General features: G+C 43.7%; 1 protein-coding gene across 2 annotated transcripts in view; it reads left to right on the forward strand.

Moving 5' to 3' along the window:
- CIMIP2C (ciliary microtubule inner protein 2C) overlaps positions 1-11,616 on the forward strand; it is a 43,246-nt gene extending 31,630 nt beyond the window's left edge. Inside the window, exons 2-4 of one of the 2 annotated variants that reach the window (XM_063440782.1) lie at positions 2,345-2,618; positions 6,083-6,209; positions 11,480-11,616. In XM_063440782.1, coding sequence (XP_063296852.1) covers positions 2,345-2,618; positions 6,083-6,205 — 397 coding nt within the window. In that variant the 3' untranslated portion in view covers positions 6,206-6,209; positions 11,480-11,616. The remainder of the gene's footprint in view (positions 1-2,344; positions 2,619-6,082; positions 6,210-11,479) is intronic. The other variant, XM_063440783.1, reaches the window with a different exon arrangement.
- Positions 11,617-22,300: the final 10,684 nt, after the last annotated feature.

Here is a 22,300-nt window from a genome sequence, read left to right on the forward strand (position 1 = left end):
GCACAAGCCTATGTGCCTGTAAGTTGCCTGTAAGTTGGATTTGCCTCTGTTGGAATTGTTGTCATTTTTTTTTTTTTTTTACGATTATGCTAAAAGTAAAACAAAGGAAATTCTAATGGAATAGGTTAAAAAAATAATATATTACATTAAATAATAATAAAAGATACCATAATTAATAAAAATAAAAAATACTGGAAAATAAATCAAATTGGCTTGCAACTTTTATTCAGCATGCATCCAACAGGATCCACATATCCTCAAATTAGCATTCACTATTTTATGCAAATGTATGCGGGGGTTAAATATGTGGTGATTGGCAAACGCTCGCTGGCCACAAACCGCATTAATAAAGTAATTAATAACAAGCCTGTGGGAGTCGATAAGAGTTCCACATTTTATAAGGGAGGCTTTTTATTTACTAAATGTTATAAACTAGCAAATGTGCAGCCATTGCTGCCAGGTCACTAGTAAGGCCCCTTCCCATGAGTCTGTAAAATTACCGGATGGTCATAGTCATGGGTATCGATTGGGGGGCATTAGGTATATACATTGGGAGAGGACAAATCAATGTTAACCCCCTTGCCCCAACTTGTGGCCAGCTGGTAGAGGGTATTACATTTAAAACAATGGGGGTGACATCCTATTGCCCCCCCTGCCCCCACCTTTTATCAGCAGTGGGGGCTATTCATTTTATACCATGGACCTAATTTCCCCGCTTTAGCCCCCACCCAATAGCAGCAGGTGGGGGCTCTATTAATAATACACGGGGGAACTAATCGGTGGCAGGTGGGGCTCTAAGTAATTGTACAAGAGGAAGACATGCACCTAGTTTTGGATAAAGTTTAGGTGCAAGTTGTGGAGGCCAAAAGATAGATTGGGGTCTAGCCACATACCCAGGTATTTGAAAGAGTGGACTGCGGTCAGTGTGCTGTTTGAATTTGTTTTGATTTGTTTGGTTATAAATGTTAATATTGGGGCTTTGTGAATCCTCCTAATCCTATTTGATTTGTCATTTTGGTGAATAACTGTTAGTAAATCCGATGATATTTTACATATTACCAACACAGACCATCACCGTGTGAGAAAGTAGAGAATTCCTCACTCTCTATGCGTATGTTACTAGTAACAATGGTGTTTTATTGTTATCTGGCACCCTCTAGTGTTTACTGATATTATTACATGCAAACCTACCTATACATATAAATAACATAATTGCAGAAGGTTGATTTTCATTGTGTAGAAACGCACAAAATAATCTGGTAACCTCATTCACACACCATGCATACAGCATTAAATGGGATCGTGAGAATCTGCTCATACCTTAGTTAAGACAGTTTAACGTTAGGGGTGTGTGGCCAGGGGTGGGGCTGCTCTTATTTCAGGTGACTTGCCAATAATAATTTATGGAACCGAAATGTATCTTATTCAAACAGACGGAGTTCTAAACCCATTTATAGTAGCTGTCTGTGACACACTCAGATACACCAACAATATGGAACTCCTAGAAAAGGTGGACATTAGAAGATAAAAGAGGGGCAGAGGGATATGAGCCCAAAATAGGGACTGTCCCTCCTAAATTGGGACACTTGGGAGGTATAAGATGATGTGATGTGAGAATGCATTTGTGCGTTTCTTTGTGTGGTGTGTCTGAATGCTGGGTATATATGCACTAAATTCTATTTATTCGTTATATATTCCTGTAGTTGGGGAGGCGGGCAGACTGGACATTTTACAATTCCTGTTTCAGTTTTGCTGTGTATTCCTACTAATCATGTTAATATATCTGTGTGAACAGATGGTGAATGAGTGCAGTGTGTGTATTTCCATATAAATGTATGACTGTAACACTTATTCTCTAAAATAGCAATTGTTCAGATATTCTAAGAAATGCAGATTTAAGTGAGATTTGTAAAAAAAACACAAAACCTAATGGCATTTGCAGTTCCCTGGGCCAGTTTGCACGTGTGAGGTGTGTTAATGTATGTACCGTATTAACACGTGAATGTAGATGTTAATGAATGAATTTATCCAGTGCTGTGATGTTGTCATTCATAAAGAAAGGCTGAAGCCTCAGTTTCCACTTTTCTATAAATGAAGATTTCTGGATCGCTATATGTCCATAATACAAGCTATGTTTGTGGCTATGTCTACCCATTGCACACAGTCATGGAATGTGCATTAGAATTTAATTAATGAAACGTGAATTGGAAATGATTGTTTTGTGTTTTTTCCCCACAAAATAAGCCTAAAGGACTTGCTTGTGTTTGATATTTCTAGTGTTCATAGGAGGATTGATATAAGTAATGCACCAAATATCTACATGGCCGTATATTTTATTTTCCAGATATCGAGGATATGTTCCGGCCCAAGCCTTCACCTATGGAGATACGTTTGGAAACACCTCGGCTCGATACTTCCAGGATTTCCGCTCTACGGCTCTGAATTCCAGCCAGACGCCATACTCTAAGGGCGGGCAGTTCCCTACGAGATACTCAAATGATCCTGCATTAGTTATAAGCAGCAGGTCTCGAGGGTGGGACAGATGGCTGTATAGTCCAAACTGCTCAAGATATAACGTGGACTACGATAGAACAGAAGAACTGAAAGGCTTTAAAAAGGTCTGTAACCCGACAGAACAGCTTAACTCCCCAAAATAGTCATTATTACCCCATGAAGGCTACTTGTCCTGTATGTAAACACCAAAACATTGAAACATATTATAGGATCTATTTACTAAGCAAAAAGTTGTGGTGATTTGAAAACTTACATTCAAAAAAGGTCAAAACATTTTCACATCTCCCAAGTGTCCCTAATTAGGAGGGATAGTCCCTATTTTGGGCCCAAATCCCTCTATCCCTCTTTTCTAGGAGCTCCTTATTGTTGGTGTGTCTGAGTGTATAACAGAGCTCCACAGCAATAATACTCCCAGTAATGTGTCTGAGTGTATAACAGAGCTCCACAGCAATAATACTCCCAGTAATGTGTCTGAGTGTAATACAGAGCTCCACAGCAATAATACTCCCAGTAATGTATCTGAGTGTATAACAGAGCTCCACAGCAATAATACTCCCAGTAATGTGTCTGAGTGTATCACAGAGCTCCACAGTAATAATACTCCCAGTAATGTGTCTGAGTGTATAACAGAGCCCCACAGCAATAATACTCCCAGTAATGTGTATCTGGGTGTATAACAGAGCTCCACAGCAATAATACTCCCAGTAATGTGTCTGAATGTATAACAGAGCTCCACAGCAATAATACTCCCAGTAATGTGTCTGAGTGTATAACAGAGCTCCACAGCAATAACACTCCCAGTAATGTGTCTGAGTGTATAACAGAGCTCCACAGCAATAATACTCCCAGTAATGTGTCTGAGTGTATAACAGAGCCCCACAGCAATAATACTCCCAGTAATGTGTCTCTGAGTGTATAACAGAGCTCCACAGCAATAATACTCCCAGTAATGTGTCTGAATGTATAACAGAGCCCCACAGCAATAATACTCCCAGTAATGTGTCTCTGAGTGTATAACAGAGCTCCACAGCAATAATACTCCCAGTAATGTGTCTGAGTGTATAACAGAACTCCACAGCAATAATACTCCCAGTAATGTGTCTGAGTGTATAACAGAACTCCACAGCAATAATACTCCCAGTAATGTGTGTGAGAGTGTATAACAGAGCCCCACAGCAATAATACTCCCAGTAATGTCTCTGAGTGTATAACAGAGCCCACAGCAGTAATACTCCCAGTAATGTGTCTCTGAGTGTATAACAGAGCTCCACAGCAATAGTACTCCCAGTAATGTGTCTGAGTGTATAACAGAGCCCCACAGCAATAATACTCCCAGTAATGTGTCTGAGTGTATAACGAAGCTCCACAGCAATAATACTCCCAGTAATGTGTCTGAATGTATAACAGAGCTCCACAGCAATAATACTCCCAGTAATGTGTCTGAATGTATAACAGAGCTCCACAGCAATAATACTCCCAGTAATGTGTCTGAGTGTATAACAGAGCTCCACAGCAATAATACTCCCAGTAACGTGTCTGACTGTATAACAGCGCTCCACAGCAATAATACTCCCAGTAATGTGTCTGAATGTATAACAGAGCTCCACAGCAATAATACTCCCAGTAATGTGTCTGAGTGTATAACAGAGCTCCACAGCAATAATACTCCCAATAATGTGTCTGAGTGTATAACAGAGCTCCACAGCAATAATACTCCCAGTAATGTGTCTGCGTGTATAACAGAGCCCCACAGCAATAATACTCCCAGTAATGTGTCTGAGTGTATAACGAAGCTCCACAGCAATAATACTCCCAGTAATGTGTCTGAATGTATAACAGAGCTCCACAGCAATAATACTCCCAGTAATGTGTCTGAATGTATAACAGAGCTCCACAGCAATAATACTCCCAGTAATGTGTCTGAGTGTATAACAGAGCTCCACAGCAATAATACTCCCAGTAACGTGTCTGACTGTATAACAGCGCTCCACAGCAATAATACTCCCAGTAATGTGTCTGAATGTATAACAGAGCTCCACAGCAATAATACTCCCAGTAATGTGTCTGAGTGTATAACAGAGCGCCACAGCAATAATACTCCCAGTAATGTGTCTGAGTGTATAACAGGGCTCCACAGCAATAATACTCCCAATAATGTGTCTGAGTGTATAACAGAGCTCCACAGCAATAATACTCCCAGTAATGTGTCTGAGTGTATAACAGAGCTCCACAGCAATAATACTCCCAGTAACTTGTCTTTAAACTGCAATAAATGTGTTTAGAAAACAGTCTGTGTAAAAAGAAACATTGTTATTGTTCTAAATTACATTTTATTTGTATCTATTGTTATTCGTAAGTCACCAAACAGTCTGCCCCTTGCCACCCCCTCACTCACACCCCTAAAATTAAAGTGTCTTTATCCATTTTAAATGTTGTTGTGTTACATTTTGCTAGTCAGTAATCGAGTCACTGGATGGATCTATATCTGTTGTTGTGAAATTCCAAGATTTTATGAATGTGTCCCTTTAAGGGATATTTGCATTAACATTCGGGTGATTTAGGATAAGATGGCCTAAAACACGGGTAGGCAACCTTCGGCACTCCAAGTGTTGTGGACTACATCTCCCACAATACTCTTACAGCCATAATGCTGGCAAAGCATCATGGGAGGTGTAGTCCAAAACATTTGAAGTGCTGAAGGCTGCCTATCCCTGGCCTCTATACGGGGAATTGGAACAACTGAATTAAGGCGGTTGAGCTCTAATTTGGCTGTAATTCACCTGTTTGTGAATTACCAAGAAATCCATATTATATGGAGTCCCAAACTGCAGCTAAACCAGAATGCAAATGCAGGTTGTGATTGGCCAAATGGGTTTAAACAGATGCTGTTTGGATGCCGTTCGGCACTTAGTGAATAGACACTCTAGTATACTTAATGGGCTATCAAAACTGACTCCAAATCTTACATTTAATTAGTTTTAATCTTGTGAGTTTTTTATGTATTTATAAAGAATTACAATTTTCAAAAATCCACAATTTTAGTCCTGCGTGAGGAGTATTCATAAACCCAATTAACTCTGAGGTGGGTTGAAATATATTAATTACATTTAAAAAAAAATGACTTAACATTTTAGGGTTACAGACAAAAAGTTAAAAACATGTGTTTGCTCTTTAATACTTTAAGATTGAAATCAGTTTGTGAAGCAACCAAATTAGTAGAATAATTTGATAAAAAGTAAACACTCTCTAATAAAGTTTATTGTCTAAGGGAAGTAACGATCTAAAAACGTAATATACGGTATTTAACCAACACATTACATTATATTGGCAAAAACGTATCTATGTATATCATTTCAGATAAGGAAATAGTAAGGTCATTCGCATTGGATCATTCGAGCTAGAATAAAGGAATATCTCACCCCATGCGTAATACTGATTGCATTTTTGTGATTAATCTTTTTGTGCGATCCTTTCCTGCTTAAACAGTTAGCAAGCTGCCCTAACTGCTTGAATTTCAGCTTCTCTTGGAGTATTGATGTCACTCACTGGTGCATGCTTCTTGTGATAGGTCGCTGAACAACACCGTGATCATTATCGGGATAAAACTGGGACTTTGTATCAAGTACCACATTTTATGTTACCTGTGAAGAATGAGGAGACGTATCCACTTCCTCAACAACGGTTAGTATGACCAGGTAACGGTCTGAAAGACGTAATATAATACTGATCACGGGATCTATTCAGCATAGTGTCTGAGAGTCACCATATCTTTTAATTCAAAGAACCCGCACTGTTACATAGTTTTAGCTTGCTGGAGTTCTTTATGTGTGAAGAGTGTGTCTTCTTTTCATTTTACAAAAACTGCAGATTTCAATAAAAATTAACTTTGTTACACCCCCCTGGCTGTCAATCAGACAGCTGGTCCTGTTACTTCCTGGTTCGGTTAGCTCAGTGGAACTAAACTCAAGAGGCAGCAATTGCCTGCCTTGCAAAGACTTCTCGTTGAGCTGCGTTGGGAGTCTGTGATTGGACAGACAAAGAGAGTCTGGGCGGGGCAAGTTGTTTTAGATATACCTCGAATTATATAAATGCATAATTAAATGCATGCAGGTTTTCATTGAGGGTATATCTACTTAACAGTAATTAAAAAAAATGATTATATTATAGGTAGAATAGATTTTTAAAAAGGCAAATCTCCAATCTTTCCATTCCTCTATTTAACAGTTCATTCCATTAATCTCAGTTTGTTGTGGAGATGAGAATTTACCGTAAGGATCTCACAGTAAAGGGGGAAAAAAAAAAAATCCTATAACAAAAAAATAAGGATGAAATATTCCGTACACCAGAAGATGGTGAAAAGTTGTGTATTGCTCATTTGAATTAAAGGGAAGTTTAATGTTTTTGTTTTGGTGTCTACAGCCTGTAAGAAATGGTATTGTTTACAATGCCACTTAGGGACACCTTTAGTGACAGTCACTCAGACAGCCGTTAGGGGGTGCTTCCTGGGTCAGTGCTTCACAATGTGCAGCACCTCCACGATCTCCATGGAGTCGCTTAATGCTCCCTATAAAGAGGCATTCATTCTGCGCATCTCTGTGTGAAGGTTCTGATTGGCGCAGCATAGAGTTATGCTGTGCAAGTGTAATAGCCTCCTATGGGAAAGCATTGGATTGGCTGAGATCTTAGCCAACGAGGCAGAGCCAACCACGGCAAGACCGGCAGAGGGCTAGAAATTAGGTGAGTAAAATAAATTTTTAAAGGCAGACAAAGGCACCCGACACCAAAACAGCGCTTTTATAACTATAGAGTCAGTATATTATATCACTATAATGTTTCTTTAATGATTTGCACAATACTATTATTTTAAATAGAAAACACATTAGCTTTCCACTTACTGCTTTCAGAGTACCGGGATGCCATTAACAAGCTTTGTGAACATTTAAAAAAACTCACAAAATTGCTGATTTCAGACTGCTCAAAGTGGCGTCTATCTGCCGATAAAATCACGTAAAACATTATGTGATATACAGGAATAAACTATCGCATTAATCAGGTATAATACAGATATTTAGATATAATCCAGTTAATTAGATATAATCTAATTATTCAGATATAATCCAGTTAATTAGATATAATCCAGTTAATTAGATGTACTTACATCTTCAGTATTTTAACAGAGAATACAATATACAAATTTGAACACAAGGAGCCGGGTTAAATGATGTCATCGGTGAGAAATAAACAGTGAGAGTGTGACTGTCAGTGAGAGTGTGACTGTCAGTGAGCGTGTGTGACTGTCAGTGTCAGGATCCCGCGGGCGGCTGCAAGGGGAGGCTGCAGTCCGATCGCGGCACTCACCCTCCAGCCGTCCGCGGTCCCCTTCTCCACGTGGGTTCGGCGAGCGGCATCCCTCCAGCCTCGGATGCCGCCCGCGTCTTCCTCCACGCCCCTCAGTGGCAGCATGCATGACGCTGCACGCTGGAAGACTGTCCAAGATATGTCACGCCGGGGTCAGTCACCTGACCCGGCATTAAAGGCACAGTGCCTCAATCACAGTGGGAGGTTTAGATATCTCCCACGTGTGATTGTTAATTCTGATTGGAAATTATCCAATCAGAATTAACCTGATGGTTTAAATACTTACCTTTCCTGTTCCTCCCTGCCCTGTTGTGGTCTTTGCTTTATGGTATTGATTCTGAACGTGTGTTTTCTGGTTACGTACTCTCTGGCTTGTTATACTGACTTTGTGACTTTCTCCTACCCTTTGACCTCGGCTTGTTTCTCGTTATTCTGTTTTCTGGTTCCCCTTACTCGGCTTGTCTCCTGACTATTCTGTGTGTGCTTAGCCCGGCCACTCTAAGGACCGGTAATGCACACTTTTCTGTGTGTGTGTTAGCGTGTTGGGTTCCCCGAATCGTGACAGTCAGTGAGCGTGTGTGACTGTCAGTGAGCGTGTGTGACTGTCAGTGAGTGTGTGTGACTGTCAGTGAGCGTGTGTGACTGTCAGTGAGTGTGTGTCTAGATCGAGAGGTGGAGTTGTTGCAAAGGGGAGGGGTTAGTAAGATGACCACGCCCACCTGGGGGCACTAAAAAATGTCTGCACCCAGGTGCCTCTAACCCTAGGTTCGGCCCCAAATATAGAGACACTAAATGAGTGTTCGGAAACATGGGATGAAAACCAGGAAAGTACAGTGTCATGGAGTCCTGGGTTATGGAAGGTTTGTAGGAGAAGAGAGTGGTCAACTGTGTTGAAGGCAGCAAAGAGGTCAAGGAAAATCAAGAGAGAGTAATGACCTTTAGATTTAACAGTGATTTAAGTTGTTGGTCGCTTTGCTAAGGGAAGTTTCAGTAGGTTGGAGGGAGCGTAAGCCAGATTGAAGAGGGTCAGGGAGTGAGTTAGTATTAAGAAAGTGAGTTAGATGGTAAATGCAACCCGCATAAGCAGCTTACAAATAAATTGGAGAACTGATATGGGAAGGTAATTAAAAATCACACAAATCTATAAATAATAAAAATATTATTAATATTATTATTGTCCTGTCTGCTGAGATTATAATTTCCTGATGTGACAACAAATATGTTAAATCATTCCTCAAGAGATATACATCATTAAATAAAGCAATATACGAACACATTAAAACAAAGACAACAATACAATAAGTGAAACAAAAAACAGGTGTGTATCAATACAACAATACATTTTCAAATTACAAATACAAAAAAACAAGTACATAGTACACATCAGCCCCAATACTTACAGTACAAACCAAAGCAAAAGTTACCTGCGCTCTCTCCTTAATCCCTTAATGTATAATTAAACAAACTCCTATGGCCATCAGAGGGAATGCCCACCTGCCACTTCAAGGCAAACCTCTCAGGTGGGTCCTACACTCAGCTGTGTATCTACCGCGAAGCTGACAAGGCATTTGCCTTGGGTGGCACTTTTAGCATTTTCTGCCGCCCCCCAAACGCCCTGGCAAATGCCATGTCAAGGCTGATGTGTACTATGGTCGTTGCTGCCGCACAAGAGTAGTGGGAGTTTGAGCGCAGGACTTGTTTTTTTTGTATTTGTATTCACTTTTGTATCACACAGCAATATTACAATGCTGCCGCCCATCCCATGTGTTCCCTATTAGGGGTTAATAACCATGTAGGGATGTATATAGAAAATACCCCTCTCTGTCTCATTAGAGATATCTTTGCCTCATGCTCAAGGAAGCAAAGCAGTGTCTTCCGCGAAGCAAACAAGGCATCTGCCTTGGGCAGCACTTTGTACGGGGCGGCAAAAAAAGTCACCCCCCAAACGCCCAGGCAGATCCCTTGCTTGCCTCACGTCCTGGGGGGCTCAAGAGCTGGCCGGCTGGCCACTTTTGAAAAGGATTTCTGGGTTCACTTTTATTATTTTCCATTTTTGGGGGGCTGTTTGTAACCTGTAGTGTTCACACCTCACCTTATGCAGATTGTCCCACAGTTCAAAGCTTTTCATTGTTTCTCGTAATAAGGGAATGAATGTTCGAACATATACATGTCCACATGATTTATTATGTGTTTTTGTACTTACATTGTCCTTGTCTAGCTTTGATTTATTCCATTTATTCATTTGTTTAATTTATGTCATTACCTGGGTGTATCTCATAATATTTACGTGATTTTCCCCCTTTCTCCTATTTGGTGGGTTTTGTAATACATAATTTCCCTGTTGCTGGAACATCTTCCTTTTACCACTCAATATGATAAAGGGATTTTTTTTATTTTATTTTAGTGAACTTGATAAAGTGTTGTAGAATATGAAACGCGTTGGTTACGATTGTCTCCCTACCAGTCTCTCGCTTCTTGTTAGCAGAATCTTTCATTCTCATGTATGGACGTAGCGGGGAATGTGGTGCATGAATCACGAACTTACCCCAATTTTTCCCCAATAACGACAGACAATGAATATTGGATGAAACAGGCCACAGCATTTATTAAACGTACAACTGTAGGACTCATCCGAACTTTATTCATTTCCTTCAATTCAAATATAAATAAGCACATAAATATATATATATATACATATATACATAACCATAACTTAACATATAACTATTGTCTTACAGCCTTTAGCTTAAATAACCGTCCTTGCCAATGAACTTAACCAGGTGTCTATGCACCAAAACTTGCCCACTCGGTTCTCGCCTCCCCCTCGTCCAAACCAAAAGTCCCTTTTCCTTTAAATGCTCACCACCAGCCAGCTTTTAGCTCGGTGGGCACGTCCAAGTCGGTAACTGAAAAGTTTACCCTACAGAGCAGGGGAGGTTGAGACCCACTTTGTCCATATCCTGACATTCCATCTGATACTCCCCAACCCTATTGGCAAGGACGCGCTTCCCGATAGCTGTGACAGAAACAGAAACACAAAAGAGAGGTGGGAGGAAAGTTGTCTGCTGGCCCGTCTCCGAAAAGGTAAGATGATCCCTGCCCCACTACAAACCCATAACCACTCCCGTACACACATACAGCCAATCACCAGCACCATCCCCACATTCATACATGTGCCCTTGTCCGTTTAGCTGTGCTGGCTCACCAGGGCCTTTGCCTTTAGCAGCGCTGCCCTCCCCATCCCTTCTCTCCCTGTCCCACGAATCCCTTCTCTACTACTTTCACAAGAGGTCTCTTTGTAGTGACTGCACGAATCACTACAGTACGAGCTACCTGGAGCTGTGCGAAGAACTCACTCCGTGTTCCTAGTGCTCATCTGACTGCTGGTGCTACCTGTTGCAAACTCTCAGGCCTGAAGCCCAATGTTTTTACGTGGGCAATAACGGGCTGGTTTTTAATAGGGCGGGGCCTAGTAAACTATCACCATCAATTCCATGAATAATCGTAATGAAAATGAAGAGATATCGGATTTATTCTCCATTAAAAATGTGTCATTTAGTTGTGTGTTCATAGATTTAATTTGTGCCTTTTTTTTTTTGTATTTTAGACTCTGATCTCCTGGTTGGTGTTACCTGAACTCCCAAACTGGTCTGATTATCGTCTGTTTCTACCATCTCTTAGTGAATAGTGTAATGAACAACGGAAGATCTTGTTGTTGACAATAAACATGTTAATGGCTGTTTATTATATTGTCTTGTTTTATATTTGCATGCTCTCTTAAGTAATGACTTTTCCTTAACTCATTGTAACAGGTTGCAGTCAACGTACTTCTACATTATGTCTAATGATCACTTATTTACTCGTAATCCACCTCATGCTGGGGTTCTCTACCAGAGGCCTGGGAGTGTGGGTTTTCTGCGCAGTATCTTAGCTGTGCCTAGTACCGCACTCAGGGGCGGACTGACCACTCGGGCAGATCGGTCATGGACCGAGGGCCCGAGTGAGTCAGGGGCCCGGCTGCACACATGATTCTGAAGTGGAGATCAGAGATCTCCATAGTCAAAAGGAAGGTTGCAGGGGCCCATGATGACATAGGAGGGCCCCTGCAACAAACCTCCTTGTAAATAAATCCCCGTTAATTGTGAGACCTGGCAGCATACCTGCTCTCACTGCCAGGTCTCCTCTCTATGCCTGCGATCAGTACAGAGAGCTCCTTGTGAGCATGGGAGGGGGCAGGAAGTGACATCATACCCTGCTCTCCTCTCCTCTCACACGGAGCTCACAGCAGTGAGGACTGGAGCCTGGCCCAGCAGATCCCTCCCAGCCCCCAGGTGCTGCTTCAGAAAGCTGGGGGAAGGAAAAAAAACATCAAATTGGCTCAGGTAAGCAGGCTAGGGGAGAAAAGGGGGTAGAAATATGTGGGATGAAGGGCTTAGACAGGGCAGAGGCACACAGGGTATTTTAAATACACCTCTCATTCACACACACACTGACACAGGTTTAAAATACATTTCTCATTCACACACACTGACACAGGTTTCAAATACATTTCTCATACACACACACTGACACAGGTTTCAAATACACCTCTCATTCACACACACTGACACAGGTTTCAAATACATTTCTCATTCACACACACTGACACAGGTTTCAAATACACCTCTCATTCACACACACTGACACAGGTTTCAAATACATTTCTCATTCACACACACTGACACAGGTTTTAAATACACCTCTCATTCACACACACTGACACAGGTTTCAAATACACCTCTCATTCACACACACTGACACAGGTTTCAAATACATTTCTCATTCACACACACTGACACAGGTTTCAAATACACCTCTCATTCACACACACTGACACAGGTTTCAAATACATTTCTCATTCACACACACTGACACAGGTTTCAAATACATTTCTCATTCACACACACTGACACAGGTTTCAAATACATTTCTCATTCACACACACTGACACAGGTTTCAAATACATTTCTCATTCACACACACTGACACAGGTTTCAAATACATTTCTCATTCACACACACTGACACAGGTTTTAAATACACCTCTCATTCACACACACTGACACAGGTTTCAAATACATTTCTCATTCACACACACTGACACAGGTTTCAAATACATTTCTCATTCACACACACTGACACAGGTTTTAAATACACCTCTCATTCACACACACTGACACAGGTTTCAAATACATTTCTCATTCACACACACTGACACAGGTTTCAAATACATTTCTCATTCACACACACTGACACAGGTTTTAAATACACCTCTCATTCACACACACTGACACAGGTTTCAAATACACCTCTCATTCACACACACTGACACAGGTTTCAAATACATTTCTCATTCACACACACTGACACAGGTTTTAAATACACCTCTCATTCACACACACTGACACAGGTTTCAAATACATTTCTCATTCACACACACTGACACAGGTTTCAAATACATTTCTCATTCACACACACTGACACAGGTTTCAAATACATTTCTCATTCACACACACTGACACAGGTTTTAAATACACCTCTCATTCACACACACTGACACAGGTTTAAAATACATTTCTCATTCACACACACTGACACAGGTTTTAAATACACCTCTCATTCACACACACTGACACAGGTTTCAAATACATTTCTCATTCACACACACTGACACAGGTTTCAAATACACCTCTCATTCACACACACTGACACAGGTTTCAAATACATTTCTCATTCACACACACTGACACAGGTTTCAAATACACCTCTCATTCACACACACTGACACAGGTTTCAAATACATTTCTCATTCACACACACTGACACAGGTTTTAAATACACCTCTCATTCACACACACTGACACAGGTTTCAAATACACCTCTCATTCACACACACTGACACAGGTTTCAAATACATTTCTCATTCACACACACTGACACAGGTTTCAAATACACCTCTCATTCACACACACTGACACAGGTTTCAAATACATTTCTCATTCACACACACTGACACAGGTTTCAAATACATTTCTCATTCACACACACTGACACAGGTTTCAAATACATTTCTCATTCACACACACTGACACAGGTTTCAAATACATTTCTCATTCACACACACTGACACAGGTTTCAAATACATTTCTCATTCACACACACTGACACAGGTTTTAAATACACCTCTCATTCACACACACTGACACAGGTTTCAAATACATTTCTCATTCACACACACTGACACAGGTTTCAAATACATTTCTCATTCACACACACTGACACAGGTTTTAAATACACCTCTCATTCACACACACTGACACAGGTTTCAAATACACCTCTCATTCACACACACTGACACAGGTTTCAAATACATTTCTCATTCACACACACTGACACAGGTTTTAAATACACCTCTCATTCACACACTGACACAGGTTTCAAATACATTTCTCATTCACACACACTGACACAGGTTTCAAATACATTTCTCATTCACACACACTGACACAGGTTTCAAATACATTTCTCATTCACACACACTGACACAGGTTTTAAATACACCTCTCATTCACACACACTGACACAGGTTTCAAATACATTTCTCATTCACACACACTGACACAGGTTTCAAATACATTTCTCATTCACACACACTGACACCGGTTTCAAATACACCTCTCATTCACACACACTGACACAGGTTTCAAATACATTTCTCATTCACACACTCCGACCCAGTTTTAAAATACACCTCTCATTCACACACACTGACACAGGTTTCAAATACATTTCTCATTCACACACTCCGACCCAGTTTTAAAATACACCTTTCATTCACGCACTCTGACACAGGTTTCAAATACACGTCTCATTCACACACATGTTTCAAATACACCTCTCATTCACACATACACTGACACAGGTTCAAATACACCTCTCATTCACACATACACATGCACTCTTACACAAATGTTACATACACCCTTCATTCACGTGCTTAAACTCTGCACGCATAAAAATACACTCCTGCATTCACATATATACTGTGCAAACATACTGCATTCATGCACAAACAGTCCATACAAATCTATATTTACATTCTTACACAGACATTTCATACTAATACACACTGGCATTCATACACCAACACACAAGTCCTCCACAAATTACACCCCTGTATTTACATTCAACATAAATACACCCTTACATTCACACATCAACATTCCATACAAATACACTCCTGCTTTTACAAACATCTGCTCTACTCACTCATGGAATAATGCATTTACCCATTTACATGGACGTCTGCATTTTATACTCTCTGGCACTACACAAATTATTTTTCATAGAAAAACATGCGCAGCAAAATGCCACACTACACCAATTATCACGTCTGCATTGAGATGCAATGAATCAATCCTTATGGTAGCATTCTGTGTCTCCATGCAGAGTGTGGAAATACTAAACATCAGCAGCACTGACCTATCAAGCAACTCTAGTGGCTGCCTGAATGAGTGCCACTAAAGGTGTTCCTAGGCAGCAATGTAAACACCTCCTTTTCTGAAAGCCAGTGTTTACGTTAAAAAGCCTGCAGGAACCAGCTACGGGCATCAGAACAACCACATTAATCTGTAGTTGTTCTGGTGCCTATAGTGTCTGTAACGGATCACCTGGCACCCCGACTTGGTACCTCCGTTAATGGATGCTCCTAGTGCTTCCTGAGGACTCCAAGCACTCTGGCAGACACCACAATCACCGAATCCGAGAACCTTTAAATTCTCCCAAGCGTATGAATGCTGTAGACCATTGAATAGGAACCATACGAATAGGCTTGTACTCCTAGCAGTCAACTGGAACAGCATGCCATAAATCCTTCCCCCCAATAATGAGACGACACATCACTTTGAGGGTAAAACAGGAACTCTGGACTGGCTCATCCAGCCTGGCTTTTATTTCCACTCACACATACAGGCCACACCCAGGGGGAGGCATAAAAGAACCTATGACATAGATGTTACCTCCCACACATCCCCTCCCCTTAGTGTGACACATAATCCCATTATGCATACCGTGTAAAATATACTTTTACACAACTTTCATAACTTTAAAACCATACATCACATTCACATAAAAATACATATCCACAATCAATCCATTCAGGGGAACAACATATTAAAAAATGGCATGAATCCGACCAGGCGTTCAAAAGTTACTAAAAGTATCTTTTGTTCCTTTCTGGCTGGCAGAAAAACATCCCCACAATGCACCCTGGTTTCCTCCCTTCTGCCCTGGAGTTAATTGGAGAAGTAATCCAATTACCCAGGACTAAAGGCAGACTCCATTAACCACATGGTTGCAAAACAACATAAAACACTTTAAAATACATAAAGTCACATTTACACATAACACACAGACATTTCACCTATCCCCAGATAGCTGGGATCTGCACGCACAAAACTACCGAATAGCGCGCAGATCCTACTCACACAGTACAATTGCCATGGAGCTAAAGTCTTTCCCATAGTCTTTCATTATATGAATAGGCTCCATGGTATGGCTATCTGGGGTATCACATTCCCATAAAGTCTGGTCCATAGTCCAAAGGCAAGAGGCGGGCAATCAGCCCCCTCCAAGGACACGTGGCGAGGTCGGTTTCGCCACACTTCTCCCCTTTACCCCCCAGACTAACAGGGTACTTGACCTCCTGCCGGTCAGTGCCCTTGTTAGTCCAGCAGCCCACCCACAAGACAGAAACAGCAGAGCAGCCCACCCACAATAAACAGTTACTACACCTGGGTGAGGGAGAATCTTGCCCAGGTTCAGGTGCCTCACCACGGCTGTGTGGGGGACTGGTAGGCTGCCTTGGTAGGTTGCTGAGGGGTTGTTGACCAGCGGTACTCTGTCCTGTTGCCAGCACTACCACGGGAGTAGTCTGGTTGGAGCCTGGTTGCTGGAGACCGACTGTCTCCCCTTTAAATACACCGCTCTGCTGCGGGAGACCGACTGTCTCCCCTTGAGTTACACAGCTCTGCTGCTGGAGACCGACTGTCTCCCCTTTAGTTACACAGCTCTGCTGCTGGAGACAGACTGTCTCCCCTTTAAATACACCGCTCTGCTGCTGGAGACCGACTGTCTCCCCTTGAGTTACACCGCTCTGCTGCTGGAGACAGACTGTCTCCCCTTTGGCTAAACAGCCCTGTTGTGGGGGGGCAGGACCGACCGTCCCTACCCCCTGTGCTGGAAGTGCAGAGACCACGGTCCCATCTGCACAGGTGTGGGGCTTACAGTCTCCCCCTGGTACATTCAGCTGCCGCTGGGGAGAGGTGGTAACCAGCTCCTCTCCCATTAGAACACTCTGCCGCTGGGGAATGGAGACTGGGCTCTCTATTCCCTGTACATTAATGATCCGCCGCTGGGGAGAGGTGGTAACAATCTCCTCTCCCATGCATACTTCCCGTCTCTGCGGAGGGAGACCGACTGTCTCTCCTCCCAGCACAGAGTCCTGCTGTGGGGGAAAGTGGGATGGGCTCTCTATTCCCTGCTGGATACTCTGCCGCTGGGGAATGGAGACCGGGCTCCCAATTCCCAACAAATCACACTGCCGCTGGGGAGGGAGGACGGCTCCTTCAGCTCCCTGTAACTTGGGCGCAGAGACCACGGTCCCATCTGCGCTGGTGTGGGGCTTACGGTCTCCCCTTGGTGGGTTAGGCTGCCGCTGGAGAGAGGGTGTAACAAGCTCCTCTCTCTGAACTGTAACCTGCCGCTGGGGATCTGGGCCGACTGCCCAGCATCCCTGTAGGGCCAGTAGAGAGACCTCGATCCCATCTCCACCTGCCATCTGTGGGTCTCTCCAGGACCAGTCTATGAGGTCTGGTTCTGCTTGTCGGGTAGGTTGGAGCTGCACGAAGCTGAGCAGGTGTTGGTAGTCCTGCTCCAGCTCCCACTCCCTTGTTACCAGGTGGGTCATGTCTTTGCTCACCTCACATTCGTCAGCCCAGACATACATGCCCATCCGGTAGTCGTAGATGTCCCAAAACCTAGACCCCTCCGTGCTGCCAAGATCAATGTCGTCCTCCAAGGCATCCCATAATAAACCCGGGCCATCATAATCATCCCCCTCCGGTAAGTCGTGCTCGGCCGTCCAGGGGGTAAGTCGAATGGTATGCCACCAGAGGGCCTGGTATGCGTTGTCTAGCCAGATCTCTCGCCATACCAGGGTCTCTAGTCTTGTCACCCACTCATCCAGGGGCTGCTCTCCCAATAGATACATGCGCATCGCCACACGCTTCTGTAGCCGCTGCTCATCACTGGGGAGACTCTCACCTCGCCGCCACTGGGCGTCTTCCAGGGCATCATACCAGACTTCCTTTCTGTCTGCATCCCTGTAGTCCGCGGCCGCCTCCTCCTCCTCATCATGGAACGCTGTCCAAAAACTAGCTGATTCCATCCTGCTGTAGCCAGGGGCGCTGTACGGATACTAGCGTTGCCCTCAATTTGTAATTCCAAACGTTACCAGTGTCTCTGAGCTGCTTCTCCTCGCACTAGGACGCCATCCCACCGCTTGCCACCAATGTAACGGATCACCTGGCACCCCGACTTGGTACCTCCGTTAATGGATGCTCCTAGTGCTTCCTGAGGACTCCAAGCACTCTGGCAGACACCACAATCACCGAATCCGAGAACCTTTAAATTCTCCCAAGCGTATGAATGCTGTAGACCATTGAATAGGAACCATACGAATAGGCTTGTACTCCTAGCAGTCAACTGGAACAGCATGCCATAAATCCTTCCCCCCAATAATGAGACGACACATCACTTTGAGGGTAAAACAGGAACTCTGGACTGGCTCATCCAGCCTGGCTTTTATTTCCACTCACACATACAGGCCACACCCAGGGGGAGGCATAAAAGAACCTATGACATAGATGTTACCTCCCACACATCCCCTCCCCTTAGTGTGACACATAATCCCATTATGCATACCGTGTAAAATATACTTTTACACAACTTTCATAACTTTAAAACCATACATCACATTCACATAAAAATACATATCCACAATCAATCCATTCAGGGGAACAACATATTAAAAAATGGCATGAATCCGACCAGGCGTTCAAAAGTTACTAAAAGTATCTTTTGTTCCTTTCTGGCTGGCAGAAAAACATCCCCACAATGCACCCTGGTTTCCTCCCTTCTGCCCTGGAGTTAATTGGAGAAGTAATCCAATTACCCAGGACTAAAGGCAGACTCCATTAACCACATGGTTGCAAAACAACATAAAACACTTTAAAATACATAAAGTCACATTTACACATAACACACAGACATTTCACCTATCCCCAGATAGCTGGGATCTGCACGCACAAAACTACCGAATAGCGCGCAGATCCTACTCACACAGTACAATTGCCATGGAGCTAAAGTCTTTCCCATAGTCTTTCATTATATGAATAGGCTCCATGGTATGGCTATCTGGGGTATCACATTCCCATAAAGTCTGGTCCATAGTCCAAAGGCAAGAGGCGGGCAATCAGCCCCCTCCAAGGACACGTGGCGAGGTCGGTTTCGCCACAGTGTCCCTTTAATACTTAATTTGGTTTTCGAAGAGTCCAGGATCTAATTTTGCCCGAGGGCCCAGAAGGCTGTCAGTCCGTCCCTGACCGCACTCTCAAAGACAGCGATCGCAGATGTCTCACCTGGAATCTATTGAACCACTCCCCCAACTTGGGGGTCACAGCCCCGAGTGCTCCTATCACAACTGGGACCACCTTCACTTTCCACATCATTTCTAGCTCTTCAATCCTTGGTGTTCCTCCACCTACTTGTGTTCCTTCTTCTTGATGTTATAGTCACTGGGTATTGCCACATCCACCATGACTGCAGTGAATGTATGCACAGTCTGGGTAGTAGTACGTGTGTGTACCTGTTATTTCTGAGTTGACAATTCAGGCTCCAGTTATCTCCTTCTCCTTCCCGGATATCACAGTGCTCAGTCTGAGGGGGCGGGGCCATGCATAGATCACTGTGTTCAGTCTGAGGGGGCGGGGTCATACACAGATCACTGTATTCAGTCTGAGGGGGCGGAGCCATGCATAGATAACTGTGTTCAGTCTGAGGGGGCGGGGCCATGCATAGAGGGGGCGTGGCCATGCACAGATCACTGTATTCAGTCTGAGGGGGCGGGGCCATACACAGATCACTGTATTCAGTCTGAGGGGGCGGGGCCATGCATAGATCACTGTGTTCAGTCTGAGGGGGCGGGGCCATGCATAGATCACTGTATTCAGTCTGAGGGGGCAGGGCCATGCACAGATCACTGTGCAGTCGGAGTGGGCGTGGCCATGCACAGATCGCTGTGTTCAGTCTGAGGGTCGGGGCTATGCACAGATCGGTGTATTCAGTCTGAGGGGGCGTGGCCATACACAGATCGCTGTATTCAGTCTGAGGGGGCGGGGCCATGCACAGATCACTGTGCAGTCTGAGGGGGTGGGGCCATGCACAGATCGCTGTGTTTAGTCTGAGGGGGTGGGGCCATGCACAGATCACTGTGTTCAGTCTAAGGGGGCGGGGCCATGCTCAGATCGCTGTGTTCAGTCTGAGGGGGCGGGGCCATGCACAGATCACTGTGCAGTCTGAGGGGGCCGGGCCATGCACAGATCGCTGTGTTCAGTCTGAGGGGGCGGGGTTATACACAGTTTGCTGTGTGCAGTCTAAGTGGGTGTGGCCATACACAGATCGCTGTATTCAGTCTGAGGGGGCGGGGCCATGCACAGATCACTGTGCAGTCTAAGTGGGTGTGGCCATACACAGATCGCTGTATTCAGTCTGAGGGAGCGGGGCCATACACAGATCACTGTGCAGTCTGAGTGGGTGTGGCCATACACAGATCGCTGTATTCAGTCTGAGGGAGCGGGGCCATACACAGATCACTGTGCAGTCTGAGTGGGTGTGGCCATACACAGATCGCTGTATTCAGTCTGAGGGGGCGGGGCCATGCACAGATCACTGTGCAGTCTAAGTGGGTGTGGCCATACACAGATCGCTGTATTCAGTCTGAGGGGGTGGGGCCATACACAGATCACTGTGCAGTCTGAGTGGGTGTGGCCATACACAGATCGCTGTATTCAGTCTGAGGGGGCGGGGCCATGCACAGATCACTGTGCAGTCTAAGTGGGTGTGGCCATACACAGATCGCTGTATTCAGTCTGAGGGGGTGGGGCCATACACAGATCACTGTGCAGTCTGAGTGGGTGTGGCCATACACAGATCGCTGTATTCAGTCTGAGGGGGTGGGGCCATACACAGATCACTGTGCAGTCTGAGTGGGTGTGGCCATACACAGATCGCTGTATTCAGTCTGAGGGGGTGGGGCCATACACAGATCGTTGTATTCAGTCTGAGTGGGCGTGGCTATGCACAGTTTATGCTCCCTCAGACTGAATACAGCGATTGCAGAGTCCAGCATCCTCTGATCCGTTCAGAAAGCAGCAGACGCCGTGCAGGAGGGGGGAGGGCGCTATCAATAGGCAGAACAGACTCTCCGATCAGACATGCAGTAAGACGGCGCCTTCTCTGCCACATGGAAAATCCCGCCTCGTTTATGAATTTTATTTGTTCAAACAAAAAGGGGCTTGGTAGAGAAAGGGCTAATACCTGTCGGTCCACAAAACCTCCTTCTTTTTGCAATCAGGTAATATAAATATAATTTATCAACAGGTTTTTATTAATAAGTAGAAAAACATGCCACCAAAATATTAGAGGTCAGAGGCCAGTTTTTTTTTAAAGGGGCGCTGTAGACACCATAACCACTACAGCCCCTGTGGTTGCTAAGCCTTTTTGCTCTAGTAGTTATGGTGTTTAGATTGCTAGGTTAACAAAGTGTTTATGTTATTGTTTGTGTGTCAGTCCTAGACTTCCAGTTAGATCGGACCAGGATCGGCTCAGGAACGTCCTCTATACCAAGGTAAATCCCCAGATGTTTTAAAACTACAGCTTCCATGATGCTTTGTCATTCTACAGGCATTCCGAAGACACGCAAAGCATCATGGGAGTTGTAGTTCCACACCATCTGAGGATCGAGCACCCCATTCGAGCAAACATGCTCTAGAGGAACAAGACCTGAAGGGATGAAAACACCAAACACACGGATTGAAGACAATTTATGGTGAAATGTGTGTCAAATAGTGACAGATTTAATGCAGTTATTGTTTTTTTTAATATAGCAGATATGCTGCGGACAAACACTTTTATTTATTTATTTATTTATTGCAGCGATGGAGATATAATTGAGCTGGATTACTCAGCTTCATTAGGAAAGATAGGTAGAGTGACAATACGGACCAGCTAAAGGACAACTGGCACCTCACACTATTCTAATATAATAATTA

The sequence above is a fragment of the Pelobates fuscus genome, chromosome 2, assembly GCF_036172605.1.
Source record: "Pelobates fuscus isolate aPelFus1 chromosome 2, aPelFus1.pri, whole genome shotgun sequence".
Taxonomy (NCBI): Eukaryota; Metazoa; Chordata; class Amphibia; order Anura; family Pelobatidae; genus Pelobates; species Pelobates fuscus.